Source organism: Mustelus asterias, chromosome 13 (assembly GCF_964213995.1).
Source record: "Mustelus asterias chromosome 13, sMusAst1.hap1.1, whole genome shotgun sequence".
In the NCBI taxonomy this organism is placed as follows: Eukaryota; Metazoa; Chordata; class Chondrichthyes; order Carcharhiniformes; family Triakidae; genus Mustelus; species Mustelus asterias.
The window spans coordinates 97,654,143-97,671,965 of NC_135813.1; the positions used below are offsets into that span (position 1 = coordinate 97,654,143).

The window sequence follows — 17,823 nt, forward strand, 5'->3', positions numbered from 1 at the left end:
CCACATTATATTGTAGTTACCCACTCAGCCAGCCTGTCCAAATCACCCTGCAGCCTCTTAGCATCCTCCTCACAGCACACACTGCCACCCAGCTGAGTGTCACCTGCAAATTTGGAGATATTGCATTCAATTCCTTTGTCCAAATGATTAATGTATGTTGTGAATAGCTGGGGTCCCAGCACTGAACCCTGTAGTATCCCACTAGTCACTGCCTGCCACTCTGAAAATGACCCATTAATTCCCACTGCTTCCTGTCTGCCAACCAGTTCTCTATCCACGTCAATACATTACCCCCGGTACCATAAGCTTTAATTTTTCTCATTAATCTCTTGTGTGGGACCTTGTCAGAAGCCTTTTGAAAGTCCAGAAACACAACATCCACTGGTTCACCCTTGTCCACTCTACTGGTCACATCCTCAAAATATTCCAGAGGATTTGTCAAGCACGATTTCCCTTTAGTGAATCCATGCTGACTTGGACCGATCCTGTCACTGCTTTCCAAATTGACTCGAGCAATTTCTGCATCATCGATGTCAGGCTAACTGGTCTATAATATCCTGTTTTGTCTCTCCCTCCTTTTTTATAAGGCGGGGTTACATTAGCTACCCTCCAATCCATTGGAACTCTTCCAGAGTCTATAGAATGCTGGAAAATGATCACCAATGATTGGTTAGAATTAATTAATTAACAATTGGTTAGATTGTTTTAAATCAGATAGTTTTATATCAGACGTCTGTGTATCTGAAAAAGGTTTGCATTTATGTTAGCCTTATGGAGTTTCTTAGAAACAGTACAAAACGCTGACATGATATAATAATAGTTTAATTAGAGGTACAGGCAAAATACTGCAGATGCTGGAATCTGAAACAAAAACAGAAAATGCTGGAAAATCTCAGCAGGTCTGACAGCATCTGTGGAGAGAGAATAGAGTCAACGTTTAGAGTCTGGATGACCCTTCCTCAGAGTCAACAGCAAAGAAAATGAGACAAGATTAATACAATGAGTGGGGGGAGGGGGGGGGGCTGTAATTGGACAAAGGAAATGTAAATGGTGATGAAGAAGGCTGAGAAAGATACTAGAAATGTGCATTAAGTGATTGAAATGTGTGAATGGCAGAACAGAGGTACAGATGTTTAAGGGACGACCTGAGGAATGTGGCAGTTGCCCTGAGGGGAGCCGGGGGAGGGGGTTGTTTGGAGACAATGTGGAGAGCGAGAACAGAGAAGTGTTAAAAAGGAAGCGAGATTGAAGGGAGATGCTAAATGGATGAATGAGATGAAAGGAAGAAATGAAATAAAATAAATGGAAACGGGGTGAAGGTGGAGGGGAGAGTTCATGCTTTGAAGTTGTTGAATTCAATGTTCAGTCCAGAAGGCTGTCAAGTGCCCAATTGGAAGATGAGCTGCTGTTCCTCCAGTTTGTGTTGAGGTTCGTTGGAACATTGCAAAAGGCCAAGGACGGACATGTGGACAGGAGAGCCGTGTGGTGTGTTTCACTGCGCAGGCTGCTGCTGGGAAAGAAGGGGGAGTCTCCAGTGCCCGTAGAGACAGCCCCCACCCCACTCCCCCTATCCTAGTTTATCCCTCTGGCCTCTTAAGCAAACCGCCAACCCTTGCCCCCTCCCTCCCCACCACCCACCCCAGGGTTGGAATGTTACCACCGTTCACTCCGGTAGGATTTTCCCATCCTGCTGCAATAAACTGGGATTTGGCTGGGTGCCAAATTTTCTGACCTCGCTGCAGTGGGAGCGTAGCATGAACGGGTGGTAATATTGCGCTCTTAGGGCCCGATTTTACCATCGCGTTGCATACATTTAAATTAACTTAATTGGCTGCACACCCAACCTTACCGGCACTTCCCCCTTTACCACCGCATTCGCCCATCCAGAATTGGTGCAAAACAGACATGCTCCACAAAAATCTGATTCGAGCGGCAGTTAATGAGGAGGTAAGTGCCGAGCGTCCGACAGCTCTCTGCTTGAGATCGGTGGTGGGGGGGAGGGGGAAGGTGGGTCCGCTGCCACTCTGCCTGAGATCAGTGGGGGGGTGGGGGGGCATCTGAAACACTCCCAGTTCAAGTCCACCCAGCACTTAGAATCAAAATGGTAAAATAGGGCCCTGAGTTTTTGATCTGGGCACCATCAGTCTTCTGCCTTGGGGAAATGCCTGTAATCCCAGCAGTGGCCATCGCTTGATCCCGGCCAGCACTGCTGGGATTGAGCTTCCAGACAGTCTGATTGGCTGGTGGCTTTCTAGGGTGGAGCTTCCGACCAGCCGGGGGTGGAAACCACCATCTGAAACAGTTAAAACTGCTCCTAGTCTGTATCACTGTGGGGCAGCTGGGTGTCGAGTGGGCAGGCTGACATTTTGGTTCGGGGTAGGGGGGGTGGGTGCGGAGAATATGGTGCCCCGTAAAAATCCAGCCCCATGCTAAAAACACATGGGAGGCATGGAATAACAAAAAAATCAGTTGGACTATTGATGCCATTCCCACTGAAGACAAAGTACAATCTGCAGATTTTGGTACATTCATCGTAATCTTCGGAGGAAATTTTTGTATAGACACTTGCTAATCATCAAAAATAATCCAGCTAAAGTTCAAAGTTTTCATCAATTTTTCCATTTCTAAAATCCACTTTGTCCTGCAGACAGATCCTAAACAGCACAAAACAGTTGGGAGTATTTGATCTGAGAATTGAATGGAGGAACTGTATCCTGTCTCGAGTGATGCACTGATTCTCATCCTATCCTTTGTTCCTGTATTTTACGCAGGGAGGAATACTGGGAGTAATTATAAACTGGAACTGTGATCTGGATAAGGCAGCTTCAGAATGTAAACCTCATTATTCCTTCAGGAGGCTTGATGCTGCATCCCAGGACACCAAGGCTTCCCTCGGGTACAATTTCAGGTAGTGCATTCATTGTTTTTGCTTGTTCACTCTTCTGCGTCAATATGTGTTCAGAAGTCTTTTTAAGATTGATAAGCCGAGGCAAGCACAATAGAGGACTCGAGAAGGTTGAAAAGAAATGAAGGGAAAGGCAAAGTCAATTATACAATCCCTGCAGCGCAGGAAGGGGCCATTTAGCCCATCGAGTCTGCACCGATTCTTTGAAACCTCTTACCCAGGCCCATGACTCCAACCTATCCCTGCCATTTATCATGACTAATCCACCTAATGTGCACATCTTTTGGACTGTGGGAGGAAACCAGAGCACCCGAAGGAAACCCACACAGACATGGAGAGAATGTACAAACTCCTCACACACAGCCACCCAAAGCCAGAATCGAACCCGCGTCCCTGACGCAGTGTGGCAGCAGTGCTAACCACTGCCACCGTGCCGCCCACAATCAAGAAGCAAGTTTGGTTTTTGAAAGCCTCTAGATTATAAGGATAGGATGGAGTATTTGGAACTTGGGAAGATGAAGAGGAGGAAACAACTCAAAGGAGAAAGGCCATAAATGTTGGCACTTCAAACACCTTCCCATCATTGACAATATACAATTGCGCCTATATGAATTCCATCTACAGCATTCAATAGCTTGAAAAATGCTACCAAATACAGGATTCCCAAGGCTGTGAGCATTGAGACAGTGGAGAAAAACTTCAGTAGTGCAGGTTGCCAGAAACCACACAAGCTGTTATAGTGGATCAGTCAGCATCTGTGGAGAGTGAAAGATCGGTTAATGTTTTAGGTTGATGACCTTTTGACAGAAATGGAAGATGTTACGGGAACAAAAGGTACAGGAACAGGTGAAAGGACAGGTGTTGTCTCCTGCTTCAGTGGGAAGATACTGGAGAAGGAAAACAAGTGTTGGGGGTGAGAGAGGAGTGGACTGGGGGGGTCACGGATAGAACAAACTCTTTGGAATCCTGAAAGGGGAGGATGTATTTGTTTGTTTGGAAGTGGTGCAGGCTGGTCTAGCAAATATAGAGGCTCAAAGAACAAAATGGGACTGTATCATCATTCAGGAAGGCAGGAAATAGGATGGACACAGTTGAGGGTCTTGACTACCACAAAGGGACTGTTTCCATCAAGGAAAATGGGCAATATTTTGGAAGCTGTGGTTGAAAGGTGGCATTGTCAGAGAGAGTGTAACGGAAATGGAGAAAGGAACAAAATCTCAGTGGGAGATGGAGTGAGAAGGGTATAATTGAGACAGTAAAGTGAGTTGATGGGTTTGTAGTGGACATCAGTCTAGACCCAGAAGTGGAGAATTCAGGGAAAAGGGAAGTGTCGTCTGTTTGGTGGTTACCACATCAGAGCTTGATTTTTTTAAAATAAAAATTACCTATCCAAAATGTTAACCAGCCTTTTTGTTTCCAGTGCTAACATATCTGCTACATGTTGTCTGAATTTTCTGGTATTTCACTAGAATCCCCGCTATCTGGCCCTAATTACTGTGGCAGCTCTCTGAAAGGACTATCTCATTTATCCCAATGCCCTGCCCTTCTCCCAATACCCTGAAAAACACTTATTTTCAAATTTGTGTCAAGTTCCCTTTTGAAGTTACTATTGAATGTGCTCCAGCACTCTTTCAGGAATGCATTCCAGAACATAGAATCCCTACAGTGCAGAAGGAGGCCATTTGGCCCATGGAGTCTGCATCGATTTTCTGACAGAGCACTTTACCCAGGCCCACCATCCCACCCTATCCCATGGCATATCCACCTAACCCGCACACCTTCGGGCTGTGGGAGGGAACTGGAGCACCCGGAGGAAACCTACACAGACTCAGGGAGAACGTGAAAACTCCCCACAGACAGTGACCCAAGGTTTGAATTGAACCCAGGTCCCTGGCGCTGTGAGGCAGTAGTCCTAACCACTGTGCCACCGCGCCACCCCATAACAGCAAAAAAAAATCCTTTCTCCATAGGGGGCTCTTTAGGTAATTGTATCCATGTACACTGTTTATTTTTGCTCTTGACTGTGGAAATGTGTCTCCATTGAAAAATGCTACCAAATACAGGATTCCCAAGGCTGTGAGCATTGAGACAGTGGAGAAAAACTTCAGTAGTGCAGGGCGGCACGGTAGCACAGTGGTTAGCACTGCTGCTTCACAGCTCCAGGGACCTGGGTTCGATTCCCGGCTTGGGTCACTGTCTGTGTGGAGTTTGCATATTCTCCTCGTGTCTGCGTGGGTTTCCTCCGGGTGCTCCGGTTTCCTCCCACAGTCCAAAGATGTGCGGGTTAGGTTGATTGGCCAGGTTAAAAATTGCCCCTTAGAGTCCTGAGATGTGTAGGTTAGAGGGATTAGCGGGTAAATATGTGGGGGTAGGGCCTGGGTGGGATTGTGGTCGGTACAGACTCGATGGGCCGAATGGCCTCCTTCTGCACTGTAGGGTTTCTATGATTTCTATGATAATTTTGAATACCTCTATTAAATAACCCCTTCCCGTTGCTGTTCTAAGGAGAGTGATTCCAGCTTCTGGAATCTGTAATTTTGTAGTCTCCATATAACCGAAGTCCCTCATTCCTGGTACCAAATTATTAAATCTTCCTTTAGAGTCACAGAGTCATAGAGTTTACAGCATGGAAACAGGCCCTTCGGCCCAATTTGTCCATGCCACCCCTTTTTTTTAAAACCCCTAAGCTAGTCCCAATTGCCCGCATTTGGCCCATATCCCTCTATACCCATCTTACTCATCTAACTGTCTAAACGCTTTTTAAAAGACGAAAATTGTACCCGCCTCTACTACTACCTCTGGCAGCTTGTTCCAGACATTCAGACTGGGAAGGCATCGGAGGCCACAAAACTTACAACTTTTTAAAAAATACTTGGATGAGCACTTGAAATATAACATTCAAGGATATGAGACAAGTGAAGGAAAATGGGATGTGTCTATAGTGGTAGTTATTGTTGGTACAGACTTGATGGGCCGAAGGGCCCTTTCTTCACTTTATGCCTCTCTGACTCTATTTAAGCAAAGACCTACAGCACATTTTAAAAAAAAAACATAATCTCAATTGTTTTTCTCTCATTTCTGTGTCTGAATGACAGGCATGCGAAGCACTACATGGAGAACGGCACTGAATACAGGACTCTAATAAAGGTGTTCGGGATAAGAATTGACATAATCGTTCACGGAGAGGTAAAATCAGTTTCTTACTTTGAATTGTTGCTCACTAATGTGACCGACTAGCCAATGTTAAACCTCTGCTGAAAGTGGCTTACCCTGATGCAGTTCATTCTGCTTCCCTGTAAGTTTTTAAGCTTCCCCAGCTGTCGGTTAAGGTCTCAAAGTGACCAGTAGATTCCTTGCTTTTCAAAATTTCCATGACCCGGTGCTCTGAAATCAGCCCATCCATTAACCCTCTGGTCTGTCGTACCCGACATTTAGCTACAGCTTATCTTTGCACCATTAGTGTGAGCTAAGGCTCAGTTGGTAACACAGGTGCCTCCTGAGACAGAAGTTTGTGCAGTCAAGTCTTGTTCTGGGAATTGAGTATAAAAATCTAAGCTGACATTCACATTGTAGCATTGAGGGAGCCCTGCACTGTCAGGGGTGCTATTTTTTGAGATGATAAACCAAGGCCTTGACCATTCTTTCAAATCAACACCACAGTAATATTTTGAATAAGAGTTGGGGGCGGGGGGGAGTGGCTTCCTGAGTGACCTGGCTAATATTCATCCCTCAATCAACATTCAAAAATACACATTATCTGGTCATTATCATATTCCTGTTTCTGAAAGTTTGTTGTGTGAAGATTTGCTGCTGCGTTTCCTCCATTTCTTCCAAAAGCATTCCTGTGGCTGTAAAGCACTTTGAGACATCCAGTGGTTCTGAGAAACACTAAATAAATGCCGTCTTTCTTTCCTTTTATGGTTCCAATCTCCGAGACAGGCAGTAGAAGGATTATTTAGAACCCATGCACAAAATGCAGGTTCACACTCTAAGGTCATTTTGTAGCAAATTAATGTGAAACAGTTGCCGAGGGGGAAACTCTGCCCTGTTTTAACTTTGTTGTTAGCATTTTGGAGGCAGTAAATCTCACACAAGCACAAAAATCCTCACCTGAAGAGTAGGATTGAGCTGTTGCTGACTCCGTCTGATTTAAGGCCATGGGACTTAGCACCAGAGAGGCTTGTATCTTAGAAGGAGGCTGTTCAGTCCATCACATTTCTTTACTAAAGCAATCCAAAACTCATCTCACATTTTCCCTTTTCCCCCACAGACCTGTATCTTCCTCTGCTTCGAATTGTATCCAATTCTTTTTTAAATGACAGATAGGCTTTTTCTTCAACTATGTTGTGTGGCAAAACATTCCATGTTCCAGGAACACTCTGCAGAACGCAATTCCTTCTAACCTTTCCCTCCTTATCACTATTTTAAATTGGCCACTGACTCATCGTTGACAACTCGGTGAGATGGTCATTCTCCGTTCAACCTGCAAAAACTCTTTGTCATTTTCAAAGCCTTTATTAGACCCTTCCAGCCTTTTCTGCTTCAGTGGAGATAGTTACAGCAATTCGAGTCTTCCCTCATGAACAGTAGTTTCTCATCCCACATTTGTCAGTTATCCAATGACTAACTAGCGATCTTCTTTGAATGGTTTTCCTTGAGGTCAAAGATAAGACACACATGGCGGGATTTTATAGCCTCACTTGACCTGAGACCGGAAAATCCCACCCGAGGTCAACGGACCTTCTCATTGTCCGCCCCTCGCCCGCTCCGATTTCCGTAGCAGGCGGGCAGTAGACTTCCAGCGATAGTGTCAGAAAATTGGAACCGAGTCACTTTTGTCTCCTTACAAAAAATTCAGTAATCTAATAAGAAGCTTGACACCATCCAGACAAAGCAGCCCGCTTGATTGGCACCACATCCACAAACATCCACTCCCTCAACCACCGACGCTCAGTAGCAGCAGTGTGTACTATCTACAAGATGCACTGCAGCAATTCACCAAAGATCCTTAGACAGCACCTTCCAAACTCACGCCCACTCCCATCTAGAAGGACAAGGGCAGCAGATACATGGGAACACCACCACCTGCAAGTTCCCCTCCGAGCCACTCACCATCCTGACTTGGAAAAATATCACCGTTCCTTCGCAGTTACTGGGTCAAAATCCCGGAATTCCCTCCCTAACAGCATTGTGGGTCAACCCACAGCACGTGGACTGCAGCGATTCAAGAAGGCAGCTCACCACCACCTTCTCAAGGGCAACTAGGGATGGGCAATAAACGCTGGCCAGCCAGCGACGCCCATGTGCCACGAATAAATAAAAACAAAATTGAGCCAATAGGATCCATTCCAGAGGACTGTTGCTGATTGGTTAGCCAGCCTGAGTCATTACTGGAATCAAAGAGGTGGACCTGTCACTAGACTTTGTCATTTCCTAACTTGGCTGCAAATAATTATAAAAATCAATGTCCTGTGAGGAGGGTGTTCCTAAATAATAGGGGACAGGCCAGTGCCAGAAAACAATGTTCCATTGTTTAAACAGCAGGGCAGTTTATGCATAAACTGGTCTAACATTTAGTTATGGATGAGTCTGAGCTTTCTCCAATTAAATATTTGCTTGAATGAAGAAATCCTGTTTGACCTCAGCTGGAAGCTGTAATGTAGCCAATGATTCTTCTCCAGCTTCTCACTCTGGCTAAAGTTGATGATGTGCAAATTCAGGGTCCTGTTTAGCTTTGAGAGAATTGGAAGCATTGTTCTTGTCGATGGATATACAACATTTCTATCTCCTTCATGTCACCTACCAACATCCTTACCTCACTCCTCAACCTGACATCCACCTTCCATATATCCTAACTGGGCCAACCCTACAGTAGCCCCCCTCCCACTTACCAGCATTATCTTTAATTTCACAACGTAGAATCCTGCAGTGCAGAAGGAGGCCATTCAGCCCATCGAGTCTGCACCAACAACAATCCCACCCAGGCCCTATCCCCATAACCCCATGCATTTACCCTGCTGCTCCCTTGACACTGAGGGTCAATTTAGCATGGCCAATCCACCTAATCTGCACACCTTTGGTCTGTGGGAGGAAACCAGAGCACCCGGAGGAAACCCACGCAGACACGGGGAGAACATGCAAACTCCACACAAACCGTGACCCAAGCCAGGAATCGAACCCGGGTCCCTGGCGCTGTCAGGCAGCAGTGTTAACCACTGTGCTACCGTGCCGCCCACTGTTCCACCGTGCCGCCACATTTAGAGGTTCATTAACATAGAGACCTGACACTTGCTTTAAGTGAATAATTAACAAGTTACTTTATTCAAACAACCTGGAACTTTAACTAAACCAATAACATATTACTTAAAGGATGGTTCGACTGAAGTGTTGTTCAAATAAAGACAAGGACCATTCAGTACCAAAGCAGTAATAACAGAATCTTAGTTACACTCAAAAAATCTATATACAACTAGGTCTGGTGGCTTGGAAAAGATTCGAAGTTCTTTGGTAGTTGTCCCTTGTCTGTAAGTGCTGTCTCATTTGGTACTTTTCGCTGGTTAAATGGCTCTATTAAGACATGTTGTGGGAAATTTACCACTTTGGAGTCAGACTTGGAGGTTCCAACAATACAGTTTTATTTCGGACAAAGCTTTGGGAGAAAGCTCTGGTACTCCACAGTACTTGGCAGCTACCTTCTCAACGACACAATGGTGTATAGACAATAGGCAGTACGGACATTAGCCGTTAACACATCGTTACAAGTTGAGTAGACAGATACGGACATCGACAGTTAACACATCGTTACAAGCTGACAGGTACGGACATGGACAGTTAACACATCATTGTTCATAGAATGGATACATTTATGCAATTATGTCCTCTATCAATGACTGGTTTCGATATATACATTCAGTGGCTGATCTTGTTACATTTATGTACTTATGTCCCCATCTGTGGCTAACCTTATTATCAGACTCATTGTTCTGGGTCTCCTCTTATCTAAAGTGCCTCAAGCTCTGACCAGCTTCCTGCAGCAATTCAGATACTGCAGGTTTTAACTTTTTCTGTAACTGTCTGTGCCAAAAGCCAGTGCCTTTTAATGTCCCTTCCCAGGTAACCATTTTGTGTCCATCACTTTAATTCCACCATAACAGACATATCTGATATAATATAATATAACATATTGATTTCAAAATCCTCATCACAAATCATTCTGTTTATTGTCCAATGCAAAGTTCTCAATCTCATTGTCCTAGTTTGTAAATTGTTCTCATTCGGTTTTACCCTGTTTTGAATTCCCTCCAGCCTCTTATCATCCATTATGTACCCAGTGAAGAAACTGTCAGCTTTGTCATGACAGACACTAAACTCATTACCTGGAGGCTGAGCCCCTGAACAGACATTCATATGTTGAGGGTACATCATGACTGAGTCGTAAACTAGAAAGCTGCACTCTACATGTCTAACTGGTGGAACCACACTCACTGGTAAACAGTGATATCTGTTTGTATGTCAAGAGATTGTGTGCTGTGCTGGTTGTTCATCATGCTGCTCGTTCTGAATATTTGTAATCTACATACTGAGGACTGAAACATATGCTTGTTAATGATCTCATTGCTAAACGTGTGACTCTTTTCTTTTGGGGTAGGGGTGGAGGAAGGGAGTAGAGTTTATTTGGGAGCAAGGTGGCTCAAAATCAATTCAACGCTATCAAACGTAGCGCTCCAATACTTAAGGCACAAAGATCAGATGTACTTTAGGACTCTGTTGACTAACAGAACCTGGAAAGGTTGATTTTTCTTTATGTTCCTTCATGAGATGGGAGCATTGTTGGATAATCCAGCATTTATTGTCCATCCGTAATCGCCCTTGAGAAGGTTGTGGTGAGCCTCCTTCCTGCACCCCTGCAGTCCATGCAGTGTAGGAACATCCACAGTGCTGTTAGGAAGGGAGATCCAATATTTGACTCAGTGACAGTGAAGGGACAGTGATATAATTCCAAGTCAGTGTGACGTGTGGCCTGGAGGGGAACTTGTTGGTGGTGGTGTTCCCATGCGTTTGCTGCCCTTGTCATTCTTGGTGGTAGAGGTAGCAGGTTTGGAAAGTGCTGTCACTGGACGTTTGATGGGTAACTGCGGTGCATTTTGTAGATGGTACACTCTGCTACCGCTGTGCCAGTAGTGGAAGGAGTGAATATTTAAGATGGTGCATAGAATGCCAATGAAGTGGGCTGGATGGTGGCAAGCTTCTTGACTACTGTTGGAGCTGCACCCATCAAGGCAAGTGGGGAGTATTCCATCAGACTCCTGACTTGAGCCTTGTAGATGGTGGTCAGGCTTTGGGGAGTCAGGAGGTGAGTTACTTGCCACTGAATTGCCACCTTCTGACCTGCTCTTGTCCTGGACATTGCTAGTCCAGTTCATTTTCTGGTCAATGGTAACTCCCAGGATATTGATAGTGGAGGAGTCAACAATAGTAATGCCAAACAGACTGCTTCAGTATCTGAGGAATTGTGAATGCTGCTGAACATTGTGCAATTATTAACGAATTAGCATTAGACAGTGAGACAATCTGTGTCCATACATAGCAGGACCGAGACAATGTTCAAGCTTTGAGCTGGTAAGTGGTGAATAACATTTGCACCACACAAGTGCCAAGCAATGACCATCTTCAACAAGAGAGACTCTAACTATCTCCCCTTGACATTTAATGCCATTGCCACCTTAAACCTTCACTCTCTCCACCACCAATGCATAGTGGCAGCAGAGTGTACCATTTACAGGATGCACTGCAGCAACTTGATGACCACCACCACCCAGAAGACAAGGGCAGCAAACACATGTGAACACCACCACCTGCAAGTGTTCCTCCAATAAGCCACAGACCATCCTAACTTGGAACTACATCGCTGTTCCTTCATTGTCGGTGGGCCATAATTCTGAAACTCTAACAGCGCTGTGGGTGTACCTACATGGACTGCAGCAGTTCGAGGCTTGGGCTTTCCACCATGTCCTTAAGGACAATTAGAGAAGGACAATAAATGCTGACATAGCCAGCGATATCCACATCCTGTGGAAGAATACATTTTTAAAATTCCATTTGACCCCAGATAATCATGGAATCTTATGGCCTGCAGGATAGTCCTGGCTGGACAGGCAGTGAGAGCTTTATCAGTGCTCTATGCTGATAATCCTTATTCTTTTTATCTCACATGAGATACGTGGACTGAAGAAGCAGCGATATGTTTTGTTTATTATCTCAAAACATTCACAAGAAGAATGTGTATCGATTAGCAATGTCTGAGTAAGACATCCCCAAGATAAGCACTCATGAATAAAGGACTCATCAGAGTTTTGCAAATGACCATTTATCCGGGTTATCCATGGACCTTTCTTCAAAAGCTAATTGAAGACACAGTTTAACTAGGAGCTGCATTAATATTGTGGTTTCATGAGCTTAGAGTGTGTCAAAGCACTTCACTAACAAGTAAACACTTCTGAAGTACAATCATTGTTGTAATTTAGCAAACTGCAGACTTACAGTTTCCATTATCTGCGTTCCAGTGTGGTTAACCATCACCTCTTCTGCTTCTATTTTATCGTCTTGTTTCTGTTTTAGCTTCCTGCTTTGTCTGATTTATTCAGATAAATTCAATTTCGTTCTGTTTAACCCTATCCCACCATGATTGCTACATTAGCCATTCTGCCTTGCTTCCTATTCTGCAAATATGTGTGCCCAGCAGTAGGTTGCCTGGCTTTAGCTGCTTCTAGGACACATGCCAGTTCCTTGGCTCTGTCAATCGGCAGTGTAAGTGCCTCTCATACATCTGCACACTGTTGAGCAATAGAATATTTTCCTAGATGGATTTCTCAATCGTTTCATTTCGTTTCAGCAATTCCAGAGACTTCCTTCTGTTTCTACACAGAATCCCAACAGTGCAGAAGGAGGCCATTCGGCCCATCGTGTCTGCACACACATTCCGAAAGATCATCTTACCTTCCCTTCCCCCGACACGGGGAGAATGTGAAAACTCCACACAGAGACCGGAATCAAACCTGGGTCTCCGGTGCTGTGAGGCAGCGGTGCTAACCACCGTTCCAAATGGACAAAAGTAGTCAAAGCATATTGGGAGTTTCAGTTGTTATTCATATAACTCCACAACTATTGTAGAAAGCTGAAGTGCTGTACAATAATTGTCTCAAAGTTGCTTTGCATGCAAGAGAAACTGTGTATCAGCCTGCATCTCCCGACTTCGCTAAATTTTCCATATGTATCTTTGGAAAATGCCTTCCTAAGGTTCCCTGACACGAGAGATATTCCGTCACAGAAGAATTTAAGCTCATTTGGCATTGTAACTCCGATGGGAATGTTTAAGAAATGTCTTTAAATAGTTGACATTATTTATATGCCTTAATTTTTCAATAATTTTATTGGAATCCAAATATGGGTTAAGGAAAGCTCATCCATCATCATTCTTCCTTCTTCCAACATGGCTTGTACATCTCTACACTCTTATCCAGTCTCCCCAGTGCAGTTAGAAGCAGGGCAAATTAGCCTCTTGAATTCAATTGATAAAAACTCTTGAACATCAACCTAATATTATAGTATACATTATTCAATCCTGATCTAATGGTTCCAGTCAGACAGCAGAGTAAAACAGTCAGATTATAAGATTATCTATGCCTACAGTTATAATAAATTATTCATACCTTTCACAATCAGATTTATACCTCTTTGGAAAAGATCATCAACACTGTTTGTTGAGAGTTTAGTTGATGTATTTGGTCTTCGGTAGGAAATTAATATCTAATCTTACAATTTTCTTCACTGCTTTGCTGTGTAGCCAATTAATTTAATTTGGTTACACCCACGTAATCCATGCAACAAAGCAACTTTTTGAATTGGATCATGTTGCAACTCCATCTTCCATTCCTTCAGGGAGAATAAAAATACACTGACAAAGAAAATGAGACATATTTACCGAGTCAACAATTTCAAAAAATGATACTCATGAGGATTAGTTGCAATGACTTCATTCATACCTCAACATTACATTTTGAAAAGTTCGAGCCCTTGGTACTTGACGTAGATCTCTTTGGCGCAGATGCCACAAAGTGTGCAGTGACGAGCTGTACCCCTGCATCTAGATATCTAGATGGAAGTACATGGCATCACCATCTTAGAAAGCTTTGATGGAGAACGTTTTAATCTGGCACTTTTAAAGCAACTCCCTCAATGGTTGTCTGACGTTCCTGTGGTGGTGGCTGGAACAGTACAAAGATCTTGAGTCAGTAAAGTTATCCAGCTGCTAAGATCTGCATTAACATGCTCACATTCTGCAGAGAGCAGATTCAAAGACAACATTGAGCTGACTGAATTTCCTAATCTTTTAATGGGAAACCGTTTTCCACTTTGGTATGATTGGTGATCAGGAAAGTCATTGCATCCAAAATAGTGCTAGCTAGGTTTATTTTCTACTCCAATTACTTTATTGCTGAATGTAACATCTGTGATAGTCCAATGCAATTGTGAAGCGTCTTAGAACTTATTTTTTCACAAATATTTGCTTTAAGAAGTGTTCCTCCTTACATTTAACAATGGTGCAGTTTGATTAATTCAGGTAGAAAATTAGTTTATTACAAAAATATAAGCATCTTATCAGCATTCCTGGTCCACCACTTCTGAGTGACTCAGTCTTATAACTGGAAATGACAACTTTTGATACCCAGGTATAAACTGTACAGAGCCACAGTCAGTGTACAGTAAACTATTTGCAAGTTATAGTCAGGGAACAGTGGACCAGAGGTGTGCAAACCTATTGCATATCCCCTTCCAGATTAACCAGCTCCCCAGTACTCTTACCAATGTGTAGATTTCATATTTTAATGTCTAAGTATTGCTTAAAAGGTAGAAATTATGAATAGCATTTAGAACGTAGACAATGCTCTATTATTACTATTTGCCATTAATGTGACAGTTAAATTTATTCATTTGCGAGCTGCACAACATTTGGAGTTCTAGGTGATAATTTCAGTTGTAAATTCTAATTTACACAAAGACACTGGGCTTTGATTTCATTTCAGTGAGTGTTGAAAATTCACTTTTGCACAGAATGGATATCAAATTCTTGACAGCCCACTCAGAACATCTGGGAAACTCTGCTTGCATTTGGACCCGAAACTCAGCCAACTGCTTTTGTTGGAACTCAATCTTGAAGCTGCAAAGTTGAACACGTTAACTAACTTAGAGAATGTTCCAGCACATTAGTGACTTTCTTCTATCACAGGGTGGGGGTTAACAGGGTATTTAAGCGCCAACACCCCCCCCCCCCCCCCCCCGCCCCCCCCACCCTGCCCTCCACCAGGGACAAGTGGTTGTCAAACTGCTCTGGGCTGTCTGCAGGGAAATGGCGGGTGTCTCACTCAGAGTGCCAGGTCTTCTGTATAGGACTGAGTTCAGCTCAGCTCCTCCCTGTCCACCTTGCTGACATGTGGGCTCAGCTGTTCAAACCAGGGACTAATCGTCAGGAGATTAGGGTGTTTTAAAGGGACCTTTGCCTCTTTAGGGGATTCTGGTTCAGTGTCTGGGTTCAGCGTGAGCACAACTAAACTTTAGCAGCTTCTTTCACTCGGTGCTTTGGGTTGGCAAAACAACAGGTGGGCAGCCAGCTTCTGAAGTAGAGCCAGCCTTTCTGAGCCTGGATGTTAGGAAGATGGCCTTCTAGAAGTCTTCTGCATGCATACCAGGTAGAGCAACAGTGCTGGAGCCTGGGAGATTGTTATGGATCATTTTAACTGCAGGGGTAACTCTGTTGGCCTGTGAACAGACATTCATATGTTGAGGGTACATCATGACTGAGTTGTAAACTAGAAAGCTGCACTCTACATGTCTAACTGGTGGAACCACACTCACAGGTAAACAGTGATATCTGTTTGTATGTCAAGAGATTGTGTGCTGTGCTGGTTGTTCATCATGCTGCTCGTTCTGAATATTTGTAATCTACATACTGAGGACTGAAACATATGCTTGTTAATGATCTCATTGCTAAACTTGTGACTCTTTTCTTTTGGAGTAGGGGTGGAGGAAGGGAGTAGAGTTTCTTTGGTAGCAAGGTGGCTCAAAATCAATTCAACGCTATCAAACGTAGCGCTCCAATACTTAAGGCACAAAGATCAGATGTACTTTAGGACTCTGTTGACTAACAGAACCTGGAAAGGTTGATTTTTCTTTATGTTCCTTCATGAGATGGGAGCATTGTTGGATAATCCAGCATTTATTGTCCATCCGTAATCGCCCTTGAGAAGGTTGTGGTGAGCCTCCTTCCTGCACCCCTGCAGTCCATGCAGTGTAGGAACATCCACAGTGCTGTTAGGAAGGGAGATCCAATATTTGACTCAGTGACAGTGAAGGGACAGTGATATAATTCCAAGTCAGTGTGATGTGTGGCCTGGAGGGGAACTTGTTGGTGGTGGTGTTCCCATGCGTTTGCTGCCCTTGTCATTCTTGGTGGTAGAGGTAGCAGGTTTGGAAAGTGCTGTCACTGGACGTTTGATGGGTTACTGCGGTGCATTTTGTAGATGGTACACTCTGCTACCGCTGTGCCAGTAGTGGAAGGAGTGAATATTTAAGATGGTGCATAGAATGCCAATGAAGTGGGCTGGATGGTGGCAAGCTTCTTGACTACTGTTGGAGCTGCGCCCATCAAGGCAAGTGGGGAGTATTCCATCAGACTCCTGACTTGAGCCTTGTAGATGGTGGTCAGGCTTTGGGGAGTCAGGAGGTGAGTTACTTGCCACTGAATTGCCACCTTCTGACCTGCTCTTGTCCTGGACATTGCTAGTCCAGTTCATTTTCTGGTCAATGGTAACTCCCAGGATATTGATAGTGGAGGAGTCAACAATAGTAATGCCAAACAGACTGCTTCAGTATCTGAGGAATTGTGAATGCTGCTGAACATTGTGCAATTATTAACGAATTAGCATTAGACAGTGAGACAGTCTGTGTCCATACATAGCAGGACCGAGACAGGAGACAGTCTGTGTCCATACATAGCAGGACCGAGACAATGTTCAAGCTTTGAGCTGGTAAGTGGTGAATAACATTTGCGCCACACAAGTGCCAAGCAATGACCGTCTTCAACAAGAGAGACTCTAACTATCTCCCCTTGACATTTAATGCCATTGCCACCTTAAACCTTCACTCTCTCCACCACCAATGCATAGTGGCAGCAGAGTGTACCATTTACAGGATGCACTGCAGCAACTTGATGACCACCACCACCCAGAAGGACAAGGGCAGCAAACACATGTGAACACCACCACCTGCAAGTGTTCCTCCAATAAGCCACAGACCATCCTAACTTGGAACTACATCGCTGTTCCTTCATTGTCGGTGGGCCATAATTCTGAAACTCTAACAGCGCTGTGGGTGTACCTACATGGACTGCAGCAGTTCGAGGCTTGGGCTTTCCACCATGTCCTTAAGGACAATTAGAGAAGGACAATAAATGCTGACATAGCCAGCGATATCCACATCCTGTGGAAGAATACATTTTTAAAATTCCATTTGACCCCAGATAATCATGGAATTTTATGGCCTGCAGGATAGTCCTGGCTGGACAGGCAGTGAGAGCTTTATCAGTGCTCTATGCTGATAATCCTTATTCTTTTTATCTCACATGAGATACGTGGACTGAAGAAGCAGCGATATGTTTTGTTTATTATCTCAAAACATTCACAAGAAGAATGTGTATCGATTAGCAATGTCTGAGTAAGACATCCCCAAGATAAGCACTCATGAATAAAGGACTCATCAGAGTTTTGCAAATGACCATTTATCCGGGTTATCCATGGACCTTTCTTCAAAAGCTAATTGAAGACACAGTTTAACTAGGAGCTGCATTAATATTGTGGTTTCAT

The 17,823-nt window shown here is 44.0% G+C and overlaps 1 protein-coding gene across 3 annotated transcripts in view; it reads left to right on the top strand.

The window, feature by feature from the left end:
• p2rx2 (purinergic receptor P2X, ligand-gated ion channel, 2) overlaps positions 1-17,823 on the top strand; it is a 61,867-nt gene that overhangs the window by 30,434 nt on the left and 13,610 nt on the right. For all 3 annotated transcript variants that reach the window (XM_078227359.1, XM_078227357.1, XM_078227358.1), the window contains exons 8-9: positions 2,772-2,908; positions 6,001-6,091. In XM_078227359.1, the coding sequence (XP_078083485.1) occupies positions 2,772-2,908; positions 6,001-6,091 (228 nt within the window). The remainder of the gene's footprint in view (positions 1-2,771; positions 2,909-6,000; positions 6,092-17,823) is intronic.